This window comes from Peromyscus maniculatus, chromosome 4, assembly GCF_049852395.1.
Source record: "Peromyscus maniculatus bairdii isolate BWxNUB_F1_BW_parent chromosome 4, HU_Pman_BW_mat_3.1, whole genome shotgun sequence".
Classification (NCBI taxonomy): domain Eukaryota; kingdom Metazoa; phylum Chordata; class Mammalia; order Rodentia; family Cricetidae; genus Peromyscus; species Peromyscus maniculatus.
This window is the reverse complement of record NC_134855.1, coordinates 118,168,065-118,187,048: the sequence shown is the minus strand read 5'-3', so window position 1 is coordinate 118,187,048 and position 18,984 is coordinate 118,168,065. Positions and strand designations below refer to the sequence as shown.

Here is an 18,984-nt window from a genome sequence, read left to right as displayed (position 1 = left end):
TGATAAGACAGATGTAAGGAGATATGTATCATGTTCCAGATCTTGGAGAAAGTTGTTAGCTATGAACTTGCCACTCATTACATCTCTTACTGGGTTGAGGCATGTTGATGCTGTGTCTAATCTTGTCAGGATTTTTATGGTGAAGGGTTGCTGGATGTTACTGAATGCTTTCTTTTATGTGAATTGAGATCATGGGTTTTTGTTCTTTGTTCTCTTCATGTGATATCATACCTATATTGTTATGTTTGGTTGTTCTTGCATCATTGGGATAAATCTTTCTTGACATTTTGGAACTGTGGCAGTTGGCATGCTACTGTTATGTTGGTAATTCTGGTATCTGTTCATCAGGGATGTTGATGTGTAGGTTATTATTATTGTGTCTGATTTTTGTTTTAGGGTATGCTGGCCTAGTAGAATGAGTTTGGTAGAGTTTCTTCTTTTTCAGTTTATATTTGAACTAGTTTGAGAAGAATATATACTCATTTCTTCTTGAAATATTTTGTAATTTATCAGTGAAATTCAAGCCATGGACCTTTCTTTGGTGGGAGACTCCTCCATATGTCCTATATGTTAAGGGACAAGCTCAATTCTCATGTATGCTGGACAAGTGCTTTACCACTGATCTACAGACATCTTCAAACCATAGAGGGTACTCACCTACTGCCTCTATCTCATTGCTTGTTGTAGGCTGCTGTATATTTTTTCTGCTGTCTAGATCCAGTTTGGTGTGTTGTGTATGCCCAGGGCTTATCTGTGTTGTCAGATTTTCCAGTTTGCAGGCATATGATCATGGTAGTTTTTCTGGTTCTTTGCATTTTTGTAATACCACTTTTTCACATCTAATTTAATTTTCTTCCTTTATTTAGCAAAAAGTTTGTTGATTTTATCTTTCAAAAAATCAGCTATCAATTTGATTATTAGTAATTTATTTCTAGTCTCTATTTCACTTACTTCTGCTCTGATATTCATGATTTCCTGGGATTTGGTTGTTTTCCTAGACTGGCCCTTTGACATAGTAATTAACTACTTCCAGTTGCTTTTATTGTACTTCATTTGGTGAATAAACAGGCTTTGGCATGCAGTGTTTCCATCAACTTGAGAGACTTTATGAGTTCCTTTTTATTTCTTCAGTGACTCTCCCCCCCACCCCCCGTTTGAGACAGGATTTCTCTGTGTAGCCCTTTCTGTCTTAGGTCTCACTCTGTAGACCAGACTGGCCTCAAACTCAGAGACCATCTGCCTCTGTCCTCCAAGTGCTGGAATTAAAGGTGTGTGCCATTACCACCTGGCTTTTCAGTGACCTATTGACTATTCCTGAGCATATTGTTTATTTTCATGTATTTGTTACTTTCTGGTTTTGCTTGTTGATATCTAAATTTTGTTCTAGCATTTTATAGATTTGTGATAAGATTCTAGTTTTTAAAATCTTGAGACCTATTTTGGTGCCTAATATATAGTCTAGGTTGGAGGAAGTCCCAGTGTTAATGGGTGTGTGTATTCTGCAGATGGTATATGAAACTCCAGTTAATTTTTTTTTTTTTGAGGATGTTTCATTCTATAGCCCAGACTGGCCTCGAGCCCATGCCAATTCTTTTTCTCTGCTTGTTGAGTGTTGTGATGATAAGTGTGAGCCCATACCAGGCTACTCAGTGATTTTTTTTTTTTTTTTGCCTTTCTGTCTGGATAGTCTGTGGCCAAACACCCCAGAAGAAGAAACTTAAGGAGGAGGAATGTGTTCTGGTTACAGTTTTGAGTGGCACTGTCCACTGATCCACCGTCAAGAAGCAGAGAGACACAAAGATTGGGGCTCAGCTTGCTCTATTCTATTTAGTCAGTGCAGACCATGAGTGGTCTACCAGCGTTCAGGGCCAGTCTTCCCTCCTCAGTTACACCTCTCCGAAAGTCTCCTCAGAGATATAGACAGGAGCTTTCCCTGGTGATCCTCTGTCCAGTCCAGCTGATAGTGAAGATTAAGCATCATGTACACTGAGGTTCCCTTTTTCTCCTCAGATCATACAGATAACATGAACTCTTCTCTACTTTCCTTCCTTTACCTCTAGAGACAAGGTTGAGACTTGCAACCTTATTATAGTTTGCGGCAGCTTATTTTGCCTTTCCTGGGGTGTATCAATCTCTGGGAGTTCCTCCTTTTCTTGTAGCTCATCTCTAGTATACTGTGTAGTGCTCTGGTCCCGAATTTCATCTCTCTCTCTCTCTCTCTTTTTTTTTTTTTTTTTTTTTTTTTCGAGACAGGGTTTCTCTGTGTAGCTTTGCGCCTTTTCCTGGGACTCACTTGGTAGTCCAGGCTGGCCTTGAACTCACAGAGATCCTCCTGGCTCTGCCTCCCGAGTGCTGGGATTAAAGGCGTGCGCCACCACCGCCTGACCAAATTTCATCTCTTATACCTATGCATTGAGATGGTCATGGGTGACCAGGTGCCCCTGGGCCTTGTCCACCTTCAGAACTCGGTTGTTTCTCTGACTTGATCTTTCCCTTTAAGTTTATAAACTTGTGCTATTTGTTTTGTTTTCCAGTGTTGTCAGGGTTTATTGGAAAGACTTTAAAATCAACAGTTCAACAGTCTTGAGTGCTTTTTCTCTGGGAAGACTATTCAGGATAATCTCACTTGCCTTCTTGCTCTACTAATTCTTAAGTGTTATTTTTGTTCTTCTCTTCATAGGATTCAGCTTAGCTGCATTTAAAAGGAACAAGAGGAAACTAGAACTGGCAGAAAAGGTGGAAACAGACTTCATTCAGCTAAAGAAAAGAAGACAATCAAACGCAAAGGTCAGGAGGTGTCTGAAGTGTTGGCTGATGACCTGCCTTTAGAACAGTACAGTCCATTGGAAATAGAACATATGCCATACATGGATTTGAAAGCAGGGTGAAGCTGGTGGGACTCAGTAAGGAAATGTACCTACCTCCCAGCCTGATACCCCAGCTCCTTCCCCAGAACCCACATGGCAGGAGAGAACTGACTCCTGTAAGCTGTCCTGTGACATTCACACGTGTGCTGTGACATTCACTTGAGCATGCACACACATGCATGCATAATATATGTATAAAAATGTAATTTAAAAAGTAAAGTTTAGGTTGGGTAGGGTGGCACACATCTTTAATCCCAGCACTCAGGAGGCAGAGGCAGGTGGATATCTGAGTTCAGGGCTAGCCTGGACTATAGAATGAGTTCCAGTACAGCCATAGCTACTCAGAGAAAGCCTGTCTTGGAAAAACAAACAAACAACAAAACAAAACAAAAGTAAAATTTGATTGTGAAAAGAAACAAATGAAATTAATTTTAAAATGTAAACAAAACAATTAATTTTAATAATGTATATTTTCTTATTCAATTGAAATAGCTTTTGAAAATATCTCTTGAAATATAATCAGTGCAAAAATTAATAATAAGCTATTTTAAAGTTTTGTTGAGGGATGGCAAGATGGTTCAGTGTGTAAAGGCACTTGCTGCTAAGCCTGATGACCTGAGTTTGATCCCCAGCACTCACATTGTAGAAGGACAGAACAGACTTCTAGGAGTTGTCCTTTGACCTCCACATGTGTGCTGTGACATGTGTATCCAAACACATAGATACAAATAAATAAATAAATATATAAATGCATGCATGTAGTAAAATTAGCTGTTGAAAAGTAAATTTACATATTTAGTTATTAGAATCATAGTTTGCAGTGGCTGAAAATGTTTTAAAATAAAACTGAGTTCAAATTGAAGAAAATAAGAAATTCAGCTTCTCTTTTGCCCATTCTTTACTTCACTTGCTCAGTAGCCAAAAGAATGCCTCATGACTATTGTACTGTTTTTGTTCTTCTGTACTTGCTTTTGAGAGTAGAGTGAAGTTGGAAGTTACAGCATTCTTCTTCAGCCTGTGGCTTTAGGGTTCACTAGCACACAGCTCATGGTTGGTGTGTCAGGTCACATATTCCTTTGATCTGCCTTGTCAGCATAATGTAGTTGTTCCTTAATATGGTTCATGAACTGGTTCATGCTGTCTATCAACATTTTGTATGGTTGCAGTAAAGTAAAAAATAAACCATCTTTCATAATAATATGTATTTTCTCAGTACGTTCCTTCACAGGATAATTTATCAAATAATTTGGTCCAATTCTGCTTGTATGTCTCACAATAATAGGTTTTAGGAAACAAGTGAACAAATTAATAAGTAGATTTTGATAGAAGCTGGTGTAGTCTGGTTCTCCTGTTTTTTGTTTCTGTGTCCTTTGTGATACCTGGGTAAACAAGTTTATGACTTTTTGCCTTTTTGAAAAAAATTTTCCTTATCTGGCTTGCCTTTCTTTTTTTTTTTTTTTTTTTGGTTTTTCGAGACAGGGTTTCTCTGTGTAGCTTTGCGCCTTTGCTGGGACTCACTTGGTAGCCCAGGCTGGCCTCGAACTCACAGAGATCCGCCTGGCTCTGCCTCCCGAGTGCTGGGATTAAAGGCGTGCGCCACCACCGCCCGGCTCCTGGCTTGCCTTTCTGTAAGCTGAGTGAGGTTGATTATAGATAGGTCACAGGTCATAGAGTATGAACTTTGTTTCGAAAACAAAATGCATATAGTAGATAGTTTCATCCATTTTCATAACTGTATGTACTCTTGCAGCCGAAGTCATACCAAGACACAGAACATTTCAGGTTTTGTTGTTCAGCAGTTAACCCCTAACCTGGAGAGTAGCCATTATTCCATTATAACCCGCCATAGATGTTTTGTGTTGCTGTCGTATGGAATGTGTTTTCTTCTGCTTACCTTCTTTCACAGAATATTTTTAGATATCCTGTTATTGATTCCTTAAAACAAGTAGGTAAAAATTAAAAACAACACTAAGTAGTGTTTTCTAATGTACATGGACTATACTTTGCTTATACAGTTCTCCTATTGGAGATTGGCTGTTTCTGGAAGCTTACTATTAGGAATAATGCTGCTGTGAAATGTTTACAGTTCCTTTTTTTGGTTATTAGTTTAGAATTTTGTGCATAGAAATATCATTGTGTTTTATAGAGACTGTTTTTAGCTGGTCATTACCAATTTAGATCACTCAGTTTTTTCATTAAGAAAATGATTGTGTGCCAGCTAATAAGAAAACAGTGGTGAAACTGTGGTCGGGATGTAAAATAAATGAAAAAACAAAATAAAACAGAACAAAATAGAAAACAATAGTGAACAAAATGTTCTAGTGAGACTTTATTCTTTCGTGAACAGACACACACACACACACACACACACACACACACACACACACACATATATATATATATATAGTTATTTTTTTGACTAATTTATTTATTTTACATCCCAACTGCACTTTCCCTTCCTATTCTCCACCCATTCCTTCCCCCTCTCCCCTTCACCTTCCCCACAACCCACTCCTCCTCTGTTCTGTTCAGAAAGGGTATCCATTGGTATCAGCAAAGCATGTTGTATCAAGTTGCCATAAGACTAAGCACCTCTCCTTGTATTTAAACTAGGCAAGGCAATTCAGTATGAGGAATAGGTTCCCAAGAGCCTACATTAGGATTAGCCCCTGCTAATCCTAGTTAGCCCCTGTTAGGAGCCTCACAAATAGACAAGCTACACAACTGTCACATATATGTTAGAGGGCTTAGGTAGGTCCCGTGCAGGCTCCCTGGTGTGTTGGTTCAAGCTGTGAGTTTCTGTGAGCCAGGTTAGTTGTTTATACAGGTTTTCTTATGATGTCCTTGACTCCTCTGGCTCGTATAATCCTTCGTTTCTCTCTTGCCCAGGATTCCTTGAGCTTATCCTATTGTTTGGCTGTGGGTCTCCGTATCTGTTTCTTTCAGTTATTGGATGAAGGCTTCTGCTAACAATTGGGGTAGTCATCAGTCTGATCAAAGGGATTGGCCAGTTCATGCTATGTATCCACTATTGCTAGGAGTCTTAGCAGGGGTCATCCTTGTAGATTTGTGGGAGTTTCCCTTATACCAGGTTTCTACCTGACCCCAAAATGACCCCCCCCCACCTTTCCAGTCATCTCTTTCAATACTTTTGCCCTCCACCCATTCTCCAACCCAATCCCTCAAGTTCCCATGCCCACCCCACCCCCAATCCACCCAGGAAATCTCTTCTATTTCCACTTCCCAGGGAGATCTATGCATCCCCGCCCCCCCCCCCCGCCCCCCCCCGCCCCCCCCCCCCGCTTGGGCCCTCCTTGTTACCTAGCCTCTCTGGGGCTGTGGATTGTAGGTTGGTTATCCTTTACTTTACTCCTAATATACGCTTATGAGTATGTGTATATACCATGTTTGTCTTTCTGGGTCTGGATTACCTCACTCAGAATGATTTTTTTCTAGTTCTATCCATTTGCCTACATAATGGTCATTGTTTTTAACAGCTGAATAATACTACATTATGTAAATGTACCACATTTTCCTTATCCATTCTTAGATTGAGGGACATCTAGGTTGTTTCCAGGTTCTGGCTATTACAGATAAAGCTGCTATGAACATAGTTGAGCAAGTGTCTCTGTGGTAGGATGAAGCATCCTTTGGGTTATGCCCAAGATTGGGATAGCTGGGTCTTGAGGTAGATTGATTCCTAGTTTTCTGAGAAACTGCCATATTGATTTCCAAAGTGACTGTACAGGTTTTCACTCCCACCAACAGTGGAGAAGTGTTCCCCTTGCTCCACATTCTCTCCAGCATGAGCTGTCACTGTGTTTTTGCTCTTAGCCATTCTGACAGGTGTCGTGTCTCCCCCCCCTCCCCCCCGACAGGGTTTCTCTGTGTAGCTTTGCGCCTTTCCTGGAACTCACTTGGTAGCCCAGGCTGGCCTCGAACTCACAGAGATCCGCCTGCCTCTGCCTTCCGAGTGCTGGGATTAAAGGCGTGTGCCACCACCGCCCGGCTCATTCTGACAGGTGTAAGATGGAATCTGATAGAGATTTTGATTTACATTTCCCTGATAGCTAAGGATGATGACCAATTCTTTAAGTGTATTTCAGCCATTTGAGATTCTTCTGTTGAGAAATCTCTGTTTAGGTCTGTACTACATTTTTAAATTGGATTATTTGTTTTTATTTTGATGTCCAGTTTCTTGAGTTCATTATATGTTTTGTAAATCAGCTGTTTGTTGGATGTAGGTTATGTTTTATGTGAAGGAGGAAAAAAAATAGAACAAGATGGTGTGATAAAGTAGTCTAGATGTAAGATTCTGAAGATAAGATTCCCTTCATTAGGATGATCAGCAGAGACTCACTTGAGGTGACATGTGAAAGTGAGTTTTACAATCAGTCAGCAGAAGGATGAACTCAGAATGTGGAACTGCATATCCACAGGCCATTGTGGAGGATTGTCGTATTGGGGGACTGAAGACAAGAGCCAGTGTGGGCAGGGGAGGGTGGTATGGGATGAAGCTAAAGAGGCAGATAGGGGCTAGATCCTTGAGGATGGAATGCATGTGGAAAGGAGTTTCAGCTTTATTTCAAGAGCTACCTGTTAGTATGCTGTGCTCCTGTGTTCCTTTCAGCTGAATGCATCAGTATCCTCATGTTCACATTGCTTTATATTATTAAAATTATGCAATCTGTTGTTTCATGTAAAACAATAATGAGTTTAGAAAGAGAGCTGTCTATTTGAAAACTAAAGATTGTTTGAATATTGAGTGCTCTACTGGAAAATTAAATTGAAAAACAGAATTGGCTTTTAAAAAATTATTATTTTTTTATAGTTATGGGTAAGTGAGCTAGAAAGATTGATGAAAGCCATAAAAATCTATGCATACTTTGTTCAGAGTGTTTTGTTAGTATCTTTATCTATCGTTCTCTTTTACATTATGTGAAACTCAAAATCACAGGGCATTTCATTCTGTTTATTATGAAAAACAGTATAGAAATTGTCTACAGACCTACATTCAAAGAAAAGACTCCGGTTCTATAAAAAGATCAGGACTATGCATGTTTATCAGGGGTAGAGCATTTACCTAAAATGTAGAAGACCCTGGGTTCAATTCTCAGCATTGTGAAAAATAAAGATTAAAATATTAAGGTATTGTTGTTGAGTTTTTTGTCACCAGCAAAATACCCAAAACAATTTGCTTACAAGGAGGAGAGTTTCATTTTGGGTTTCAGAGTTTTCATGTGGCCATTTGGGCTTTTGCTGTCAAGCCTTTGACGAGGCAGTATGTTATGGCTGTGGTCATGGTAACGCAAACTTGCTTACCGAGGGGCAGCCAAGCAGCAAAAATGGAGAGAATGGGCTAGGGTCTCCATATCCTCAGGGACCTAGTTTTCTCCTAGTGTTTTCTTCCCATCTCTTAATGGTTTTATGACCTTCCCAGTAGTACCCCAGGCTAGCAACCAAGTGTGTGTGTGTGTGTGTGTGTGTGTGTGTGTGTGTGTGTGTGTGTGTGAGTGTGAGTGACACCAAAGTACAACTTTTGAAAATTTGAACCAACCTGTCGTCATTACTATTGGAAAGCTTGCTGTGATAGGTAGAAATATTAACTGTAAAGTTGGTTATATAAGCAACTACATGTTCATGGACAGGAGTTTTGTTTATGGGCAAGGTGGGAGGGTGATATCTATGATGAAATTGTTGACATCAAAAGGAATATATATCCTTATTGATGCATCCCTGAAGAGTGAGACTATGTGAGAGGTTTATACATGAATCTCAAGCCAGTTCAAGATGTAGAAACTGGAAGAACAAGGAGCCACCTGAAGTAAAAAAGACGAGACACTGGTGAGGCAAAGGTACCAGTACACATGTGTGTGAATGCATATGTACATGCATGGGGGGGGGGAAGGGAGGGAGGAAGGGGGAGAGAGAGAGTCCGTGAGCGAGCATGCTAAGGAAGAAACATTATTTCAAAGAAAGTGTTTGCTGGATTACATACTCCTGACGAGTGGCTGTTGGGTTTGGCATCTGGTATTATGGTTTAATATAAAAATAGTAGTGGACACTTGACCCTGCTGTCTCTAGGTAGGCCTCTTGGTTTTTTTTTTCACTCACTATTGTGCATAGATACTCCATACTTGCTGTATTCTGAGACAAAAGGCAAAAAATAATGAGTCAGTACTAATCTTTATCATATCTGGGGGAAGAAACAATCCTCTTGGAATGACATGACCAACTTATTGGTCTGTTCCTGTACTTGACTCATGTCACAGGAAGACTGGGTTATTCATGGCTGAGAAGACCATTACATTTAGAAAACAGACATGGCATACACCATTGTCTAGATTTCATGAACTTCAATTTGAAGCAGCTAGTCCTGGATATGATTGGAAGGGACTCTTATTCTTAGAGTATTAAAAGAAGTTGGGGTATTGTTTGATCTCAACATTTTTGATGTTTCAAATCCCCCTTTTTCATTCTTCACAAGCATATTGCCTAAATAGTTTCCATCTCTTTTTCTTTAATAACAGATTTTGCAGTTGAATGTGTATACTTATCCCTTGCCTCATCTCACCACGTGCATAAAGTAATCTAAGCTGTTGGTTAATTCTGTTGGTTTTTAGGTAAAGCAGCTCTTACGTAGGACAGGGTAGCAAATGCTTGTCAGATCTTGTCCATTGTGCAAATATGTTTTAGTCTTCAGTTTCTAACCAACAAATTTAGAAAAATAAGCACTGTCTTTTGTGCTTTCATACCATGTCGTGTGTTCAAAACCACTCTAAAGAGATGCTACAACTTTTAATTTTGGCTCTTTAGCCACCACACAGGGACATTAAATTGGCCACATGTTTCAGAAAGGAAATGTTGGGACTTGCTTTGTGCGCTTCATATAAATATATTCTATTCTTTTGAAGTATATTGTGGGTAATGTTTTCCCCCTTTCCCCTCCATCTTGAAGTTATTATGTAAGCGCTTAACTGCATCATACTAAATCACTGTATTTTTTTGGGTGAGAGGTAGGTTAAGATCAAAGAAAATGAGTGCCCCCAAAACAACATATTTTCTTCAGATTGTTCCCTTTGTACACGTCTGTGCATTTTGTGTGCAAGGAGCATTGTCATTATTCTCTTGAAATTTACCTTGCTTTGTCTGATGCTTTGTTTTCAAGAAGACAATTAACATGGGTATCTGAGTTAATAGAAGTGTGGGCTTCTATCACTTTTGGAAAGAGATGTACATTACATATTAGCTGTGTAAAATGGAAAATTCCTCAACAAGTGAAGTAATCATCTCCCTTTGAAACCATTGCCTTGAATGGCAGGTAATATGTTAAAAATTGCAACAACCCCATCTAAGAATATCTTTATTTCTTGATGAGCCTACTCTACAGGTTTTCCATGTTAATTGGTCAATCTTAAACCTGTTGCCCTATTATGTGTTTATTTACATGGGGTTTGGAACTGATGATGAGCATTTCTAATTTTAACTTCATGGTGATTCTTTTATGTTTATTACATTTATACATTCATTTTATATGCATGTGTGTGGGCGTATGCCATGGCATGCTTGTGGAGGTCAGAGCACAACTTGCGGTTTTCCATTCTCTCCTTCCACCATGTGGGCCCTGGGGCTAGAACGCAGGTAGTCAGGCTTAGTGGCAAGCACCTTTACCCACTGAGCCATCTCACTGACCTGAGGTTTACTCCTTAGTCTATAGTTTGTGGTATTTTATGGTAATTCATCCATATTTAAGTCTTATACCTTTAACTGTAGATGGTGGGCTAGCTTTTTCTGTAATAGCTTTTACTCATTTCAGGAGTAAAAGCTTATAAATATGTATATTCAGTTGTTATGGACACTGGGCTTCTAACTAGAGCTAAGTCTTAAAACTGTAGTTATCTAAATGTTAAATTTATATAGACTTGAAAATTATAGATAAGTCAAAACTGATGCAAAAGGCAACTGTTTTTTTTGGAATGAAAGTAACCAATGGTCTTCTTGAAAACTTATTAGAAGTTAACATCAGATGTTATTGGCCTTGTAAATCTTTTCTCATTTTATTATGAGGAACCAAGAATTTTGTATATACTTTTAATTAGCCCAGAAACTTTGGCTAAATGTGGAACCCCTTCCAACATTTGGCATGTTAAACCACATGATTACTGTGGTAAAGATAATTTTGTTGAGTTTTGGTAGTTCAGTTTGTCCAGATCCCCCTGTTTTTCTCACTAAGGGACTTTTTTTTTTCATTCTAGTCTGACTGACATTAGATACAGCTGAGAATCTAAACACTTAGAGGCTCTACTACTGTTAGATAAGCTAATGGGCCAACACTTGAGATCATTGCTTCTGGTATTTTTTTTTTTTTAATGTTTAAGATAGCATGTAAAGTGATGGGTTTTATTATGGCATATTCATATGTATATGACCATTAAAACATTTATTGGTTCTCTGTGTGTGGGTAGGATGGGGTGCTCATACCATGGTGCCTATATTTGTGGAGGTTGGAGAACCACTTGTGCGATTCGGTTCTCCTTCTAGCATGTGGATTCTGGTGATCAAATTTTAGGATGTCTGGCTTAGTTGTAAGTTTCTTTACCTGCTGGCCACCTCAAAGGCCCCATAGTGTCATTTTATTCAGTCCTTAGTCAGTTCTCACTTCTAGTGCCCTCCATCCTCTTGTGCTGGCCTCAGTGTCTTCCCCTAGTCCCTCCTACTTTAATGTCACATGTACCCCATTGTTCTCTGTCTAACCCCCTCCTGAGGTCTTTTTTCCCTTCTCATGGTCTCCTTTCTATTTTCATGACCCCCCCCATATAAATTTAAACCTAGAGTCCTAGCTGAAAGAAAACACGCCATATTTCTTTTTTTCTGAGTCTGACCTACGTAGTTGAACATAATCTTTATTTGTGTTCATTTTCCAATAAATTTCTTTTTTCTTTCCTGCTTAATAAAATTTGTGTGGGGTTGTAGGCGGCAGCTTAGGTGGTAAAGTGCTTGCCATGCAAGTTGGAGGACCTAAGTTTGATCCTGAGAACTCATATAAAAAGTGGGGGTTTTGTGGTCTGGTATTTGCATTCTTAGTGCCAGGAAGCAGAGACAGGCAGGTCTTTCGAACTTTTTGATCAGTGTACTCAGCATGCTCTAAGCCAATATAAAAAAAAAAAAAAATCCAAAGCTAGACAGCACTGGAGACCCCTGTCTGGCCTTCACCCATGTTTGCATCCTTGTAAGCACACACAGTCCACTGTAATATGTACCATAATTTCTTTATTCATTTGTTGACTGACATCCAATCTAGACTTTATTCCATTTTTTATTTTTTTTTCCTTTTCCCCTCCCTTCCTCCCTTCCTCTCTTCCTCCCTTCCTCCCTTCCTCCCTGAGAGGGTCTCTAGCCCAGGCTGTCCTGAAATTTACCATGTCAGTGAGGCTCACCTTAAATTCAAGAATCCATGGATCATCCTGCCTCAGTCTCCTGAGTGATGTATTACAGGTCTGATCCGCCATGCTCAGTACTGGTTTCATTTTTTAGCTTTTCTAAGTAGTAGTACAGCAACATTCACAGATGTACAAGTATTTCTGTCTGGTTAACTTAGTGTTCTTTGCATGTATACCCAGGAGGTTCTAGCTGACTTAATTTGGTAGCTCCATTTTTTAGCTTTTTTAAAGGAACTTCTATACTGACATTCTAGTGGCTGCATTAATTTATGTTCTCACTAGTAGGGAATATAGGTTCTCCTTTGCTCTCATCCTCACTAACATTTGTTGTTTGTCATTTTTTGGTAATGGTTCTGATTAGGATGAAATACAATCTTAAAGCAGCTGTAATTCACATTTCCCTGTTAGCCAAGAATATTGAACACTTTTCCAGACTTTTATTGGCCATTTGAACTTCTTTTGAGAACTCTCCATTTCATTAGGCCATTTATTGATAGGGTGATCTGGGTGTTTATAGATTCTAGACATTAATCTCCTGTCTGTTATGTGATTGGCAAAGATAGTTCTAGGCTGACTTCACTGTGGTGATTGCCTACTCTGCAGAAACTTAAAACATTGAGACTTTCAGCAAACCCTTGTATATGGCTATGCCTCAATGTTTTCTTCTAGCAGTTTTAAGTTTTACATTTGGGTCTTTGGTTCATTTTGAATTGCTTTTTTTTGGGTGCCAGTCAGAAATGCACATCTCGTTTTGTTTTTCTTTTCTTTTTCTCTTTTCTTTTTTAATTTTATTATTATTATTATTATTATTTTGTTTTTTTGAGACAGGGTTTCTCTGTGTTGCTTTTGAGGAACTCGCTTTGTAGACCAGGCTGGCCTCTAACTCACAGAGATTCACCTGCCTCTGCCTCCTCTCAAGTGCTGGGATTAAAGGCGTGTGCCCCACCACCCAGCCCCTAGTTCTGTCTTTATAATGGGAGAGGATGTTACATTTATTCATTCACTTGTATGTGGGGTGATGGTGGTACATGTGCCACTGTGTGTTTTTAGAGATCAGAGAACAACTTGCAGGAGTTTATTATTTCCCTCACCTTGTGGATTCTCAGGATCAAATTCAGGTTGTCAGGCTTCGTGGCAAGTACCCTTACCCCTTGAGCCATCTGCCCAGTTCAAGATCAGTTATCTTGTTTTTTAAAGGTTATTTATGACTCATATTTTATTGCATTTAAAAAGAAACTTTTTTTAAAGTAAAAATAAGATGTTGAATTTTATTAAAGATTAAGATAACTTTTTGACAAAAGACATATGAAATTGTTAGAAATTACAATGAAATGTGGTGAAAGGGTTGAATCCCTAGTGCCCTCAGTAATTCACTTCCAAGTGCAGATAGCTGAGCTCTGTGTCCCATCAGACTTCCCATTGTTCTTGGGGGACAGCTATAAGCTGAGACAATACTTGGTTTTGTGTGCTAAGTCTTGGGAGAGGTGAATTCAGGAATAAGGGGTAGGGAACCTGTTTAATTCACTGGCCACAAAGCTGTTGAGGCAAGCTGTGGTGCCTTGCTCCAAAAGAAAGACACCTTGGAATGCATCGCTGAGGTTTATAACAGACCCCCTACCTAGCACAGCCTTTAGCCTGCAGACAGTGTTAGTCTGAACAGGACTCACTCAGTTTAGAAACACCAAACCATGAAGAATCTAACATGACTCACTCACTCTCCCACAATTGGCAGATTTCAAGAATAGAGGAGCCACCCATATCTGACAGAGGGGCTGACCTCCAAAATATATAAAGAACTCAAGAAACTAGACATCAAAATACCAAATAATCCAGTTAAAAGATAGGATACAGAACTAAACAGAGAATTCTCAACAGAAGAATCTCAAATGGCCGAAATACACTTAAAGAATTGTTTAACATCCTTAGTCACCAGGGAAATGCAAATCAAAATGACTCAGATACTATCTTACATCTATTAGAATGGCTAAGATAAAAAACACTGATGGTAGCTTATGTGGATGTAAGGGGAATATCTTCCACTGCTGGTGGGAGTGCAAACTTACATATAGCCACTTTGGAAATCAATATGGCAGTTTCTCAGAAAACTGGGAATCAATCTATCTCAAGACCCAGCTATCCCAATCTTGGGCATATACCCAAAGGATGCTTCATCCTACCACAGAGACACTTGCTCAACTATGTTCATAGCAGCTTTATTTGTAATAGCCAGAACCTGGAAACAACCTAGATGTCCCTCAATCTAAGAATGGATAAGGAAAATGGATAAGAAAAATTTACACAATGGAGTATTACTCAGCTGTTAAAAACAATGATCATCATGCAGGCAAATGGATGGAACTGGAAGAAATTCTGAGTGAGGTAATCCAGACCCAGAAAGACAAACATGGTATGTACTCACTCATAAGTGTATATTAAGAGTAAAGTAAAGGGTAACCAACCTACAATCCACAGCCCCAGAGAGGCTAGGTAACAAGGAGGGCCCAAGGGGGGGAATGTATAGATCTCCCTGGGAAGTGGAAATAGAAGAGATTTCCTGGGTGGATTGGGGGTGGGGTGGTCATGGGAACTTGAGGGATTGGGTTGGAGAATGGGTGGAGGGCAAAAGTATTGAAAGAGATGACTGGAAAGGTGGGGGGGTCATTTTGGGGTCAGGTAGAAACCTGGTATAAGGGAAACTCCCACAAATCTACAAGGATGACCCCAGCTAAGACTCCTAGCAATAGTGGATACATAGCCTGAACTGGCCAATCCCTTTGATCAGATTGGTGACTACTGTAATTGTTCATAGAGAGCCTTTTAAAAAAACTTGTACTGAATCTTCTTGGATTTCACATCATGCATTCCGATCCAATCCATCTCCCTGTCCTCCCCCCCAATCTACCCTCTGCCCTTGCAGCCTCTCCCCAAAACAGAATACAATTTAAAAGAACAACCAACCAACCAAACAAAAACAAACAAACAACAAAAAAGGGAAGAATCATATCTCGGAAGTTGTAGTGTGGCCCATTGAATCATAGTTCACCCTTTGTTTAGACCATTGTTCTTCACTTGCAAGTGTTCATTGCCTTGAGTCATTGGTCTGGTTCGAAGCCTTTGGCCTTTGCCCCACCGTCGATAATAGATGAGGTGGACGTTGTGGTGGGCCAACTAATAGCCCTGGTTCTGGGCCTGGGTGGTAGCTGGGTTGGTCAGCCCACTAGCTTTCCCTCATAGTCACTACCTGGATGAGCTCTCCAGCATTGCCTCTGCCAGCCCACCCATCGCAGCCTGCAGCAAAGAGTGTGGGCCAGCTCTCCTCAGCCTCTTGTGTCTTGCTTACCCACATTCACAACAACAGGGCCAGTTCCACTGTCTTGCCCAGGCAAGGTGCAGGGCCCTCTCTCCCATTGCTGTATGGGGGATGGTGGTTGGGGTCAGCTCTCTTGATCTCATACCCTCAGGGCTGGCTCACCTGTGCCTGACATCAGAGTAAGGTCTTGTGTGTTGCCCAGGTCGGGTATAGGGCCCACTGCCATGTGCTGCAGCTGGTGAGGTGGTGAGGGACGGGGCCAGTTCTCCCACTCTTGCAGTCCTGGGGCCAGATTTCTTGCCAGCTGCGGGTATTAAGGGGAGGGGGAGTTGGGGGGAAAGATCTATTCCCGCACTCATGCCTCTACATGGCAGGGGAGGGGGACGGCGACATGCCATCTTTCGTGTGTGTGTGTGTGTGTGTGTGTGTGTGTGTGTGTGTGTGTGTGTGTGTGTGTACAGCTTTCCTGCTGCAGTAATCAGTGAGGGGCAGGGCCAGCTATCCCAGGGCCAGTGAAGGCTATCGCCAGCTCAATACAGTCCTCAGGTTTCAGCATACATGATTTCTACTCCCCAAGCTGCAACCTCGATTGAAGAAGATGACCTTCCACAGTAGAGGAGGACCAGTCAGTGATGTACCAGGAGCTGCGCTCTCCTGCTAGAGTTTCCAAACAAGCTCTCAAGATCAGGTAGCTTGATGACTTTAGCATTTTCTTTCTGCTTTAGGTTTATTTGGCTGTTTGGGGACTTTCATATTTGAATTTCAGATTTTTAAAATTTCTGTTAATGTAATTAAAATTTTAGTAAGGATTGTGTTGAATCTTTAGGTTGTTTCTTATGTTGATTTTACCAATCCATGAACATGGATGGTCTGGTCTTGTCACCTTCTACTGTGCCTTTCAATCTCTTTCTTCAGTGTCTTAACATTTTTTATTGCAAAGATCTTTAACTTCCCTGGTTAGGTTTATTCACAGGTATTTTGTCTTTTTATTCTGAAGCTATTGTGAATAGGATTTCCTGCCCTGGTTTCTTTCTTCGGAAGTTTGTAACTAGTTTGTAGAAAGGCTCCTGATTTTTGTATATTGACCTTGTAGCTTGCTACATTGTGGAAAGTTTTAAAAGCAAAACAAAACAAGAAGAAAGAAAGAAAAAAAACAATTCCAAGAGATTTTGGAAGGCCTTTTGGGAATTTTAAAATACAGGATCTTGTTGCCTGCAGAGAAGTGTTACAGCTCTGCTGAGAAACAGCCAAGTGTTGTTACAGCTCTGTTCTGCTAGGGGAAAGTTTCCGGAGTGAAATTGTTTCAGCTCTGCTCTCCTCTGACAAATGTTGTTACAGCTCTGCTCAGGTCGAATTTATCCCCCACCCCTGTGTGATATGAGTGGGGAGAGGAGGGAGGGGGCAACAGAATCAGAATCCTCAAAGAAACTAGGACTCAAGAAACACTTCTCTAGAACAAACCTGTATTATGTTAAAGGAAGAAAAACTGAAGCACTAGCTCTAAAACCAGGAATAAAGGCTATCCTTTTGCACAGCTCTTAATACAGGAAAATCTTAGAACAAGTACAAGAGAAAGAAACAACAGGGATACAAACAGGAAAGAAGTCAAAGTATTGCCACTTACAGGCAACAAGATCCTGTATTTTAAAATTCCCAAAGGACCTTCCAAAAAATCTCTTTGCTCAGCTCCCATATAAGGGGGCTTCCCAGCAGAGTTCTGCTTCTTCTCTGGCCCAAGATTTTGCTTCTTTTGCTTCACTCTGCTAAAGGGGAAACCCCTGCAGAAGTGTAGCAATCTCCTCCGGCTCCAGCGAAAAGATGTTACTTTACTTTACTTTTTCTGCTTCACTTTGCTCAGTCCCCTAAGGGACATCTCAGCAAGGTTCTTCTGTTCTATTGTTCTTTTCTGTCTTGGTCAGCCCCTTAAGGGAACATCTCTGCAAGGTTTTTTCCCTGCTTATTCCACTAAGGAATGTCTTAGCAAGGTTCTATGTGCTGGTGAATCAAGAACTTCACCCCCAAGATTCTTTTGAGAAAGAGATTTATTTGGGAAGAAGGAGTCCAGGAAAGTGGCTGCCTCTACAAGGGTGGGAAAGAGCAGCTGACAACTGAACAGGCAGGGTGGTTTATATAGGGTTTCTTAGGGGCGGAGTTTCTGCAGGGAGAAGATTTTCTGTCCAGGGATTGGTTAGTTTTGTGGGTTAGGGGCAGAGATGGCTCTGATCTCAGAGCCAAACTGTGTTTATTTCACTGGCCTTTCTTAGCTTTTTGGCTCTAATTCTAAGGCCAGGGTATACTTCTTTCACTGGCTCTGATTCCAGGGACAAAGTGTGTTTCTTTGGCACTGGTTTCAGAGTCAGGGCTTGTTTCTTTGGTTCTGGGTTCAGAGATAAAGTGTTTTTTTTTTTTTTTTTGTTTTTTTGGCTTGAGTCCCAGATCTAGGCTGGTTCTGGGCTCCAGGGTTAGGGTGGGTTTCTTTGGCTGGCCCCCTTTCCCTACACTAACATTTAATTTGTTTCTTTTCTTAAAAATTTAAATTTCCTTCGTTAACTTTTCTTCTGTGTTACTTTTTCATCCATTCTTCTGATTTTCTCATCTATTATGTTGGTGTAGAAGTAATTGGAGGTTTTGCATTGTTGACATTTGCCACGATATTGGAATGTATTCTTAATAAATGTGGTTATTTTATGAATCATTTTAACAGACATTTCTCACTTTATTATCTTTTTGCTAATTACTTATTTGCTGTTTATTTTATTCTATGGAGATTATTTTAGACAAAAATCAAATTGGAGCAGTTTTCCTGTCTTAGTTGAAATAAGTTGTCAAACAGTGTAGACAACTTGGTATGTCAACAATGTATGGGTCTTAGGAACTGCTAATGAATGTATAGTACAGTGATCTAGGGAGCCCATGACCCAGAGGAAATGGTGAGAGCCCTGTTTAAATCAAACCATTGGCATATTAAAGCGGGGGGGGGGGGGGGGGAGAAATTTGCACACAACAACAGCAGAAGAGAAATCAAGCAATTCTTCTCATAACTCAACTGGAAGAGATGAAATATGGCATTAAAAATAGCAGTGCCAATTTCGCCAACCTTGCTGAATTGTTTGCTTGGTAACCCCAGATTCTCCATGAATTATACTCTTAGGAAACTCAAAGCAAGTGTCACAGAATTGTATTCTGAAAGCAGGCCAGCAGAATACATCTAGGCTGCAAGAAAGAAACTTTGAATCTGAACTATGCAGTAGTTAGAAAGATAGAAACTTGGTCGGAGCTAGAATATGAAAGGTCATGTGGGTGGTATTAAGCAGTCCACTCCTGTCAAGTGAATTGCCTAGTGGTAGAACCAGCATTCCTAACCATA

At 40.2% G+C, this 18,984-nt stretch overlaps 1 protein-coding gene across 12 annotated transcripts in view; it reads left to right on the top strand.

Annotated features, from left to right (window-relative positions):
* The window catches only part of Tasp1 (taspase 1), a 255,934-nt gene that overhangs the window by 77,646 nt on the left and 159,304 nt on the right, over positions 1 to 18,984 (top strand). For all 12 annotated transcript variants that reach the window (XR_013050795.1, XR_001579049.3, XR_013050794.1 and 9 more), the window contains one exon: positions 2,681 to 2,787. Coding sequence is in view for 7 of the 12 variants with exons in the window: in XM_006983677.4 (XP_006983739.1) it covers positions 2,681 to 2,787 (107 nt within the window). In the remaining 5 variants the exon portion in view is untranslated. The remainder of the gene's footprint in view (positions 1 to 2,680; positions 2,788 to 18,984) is intronic.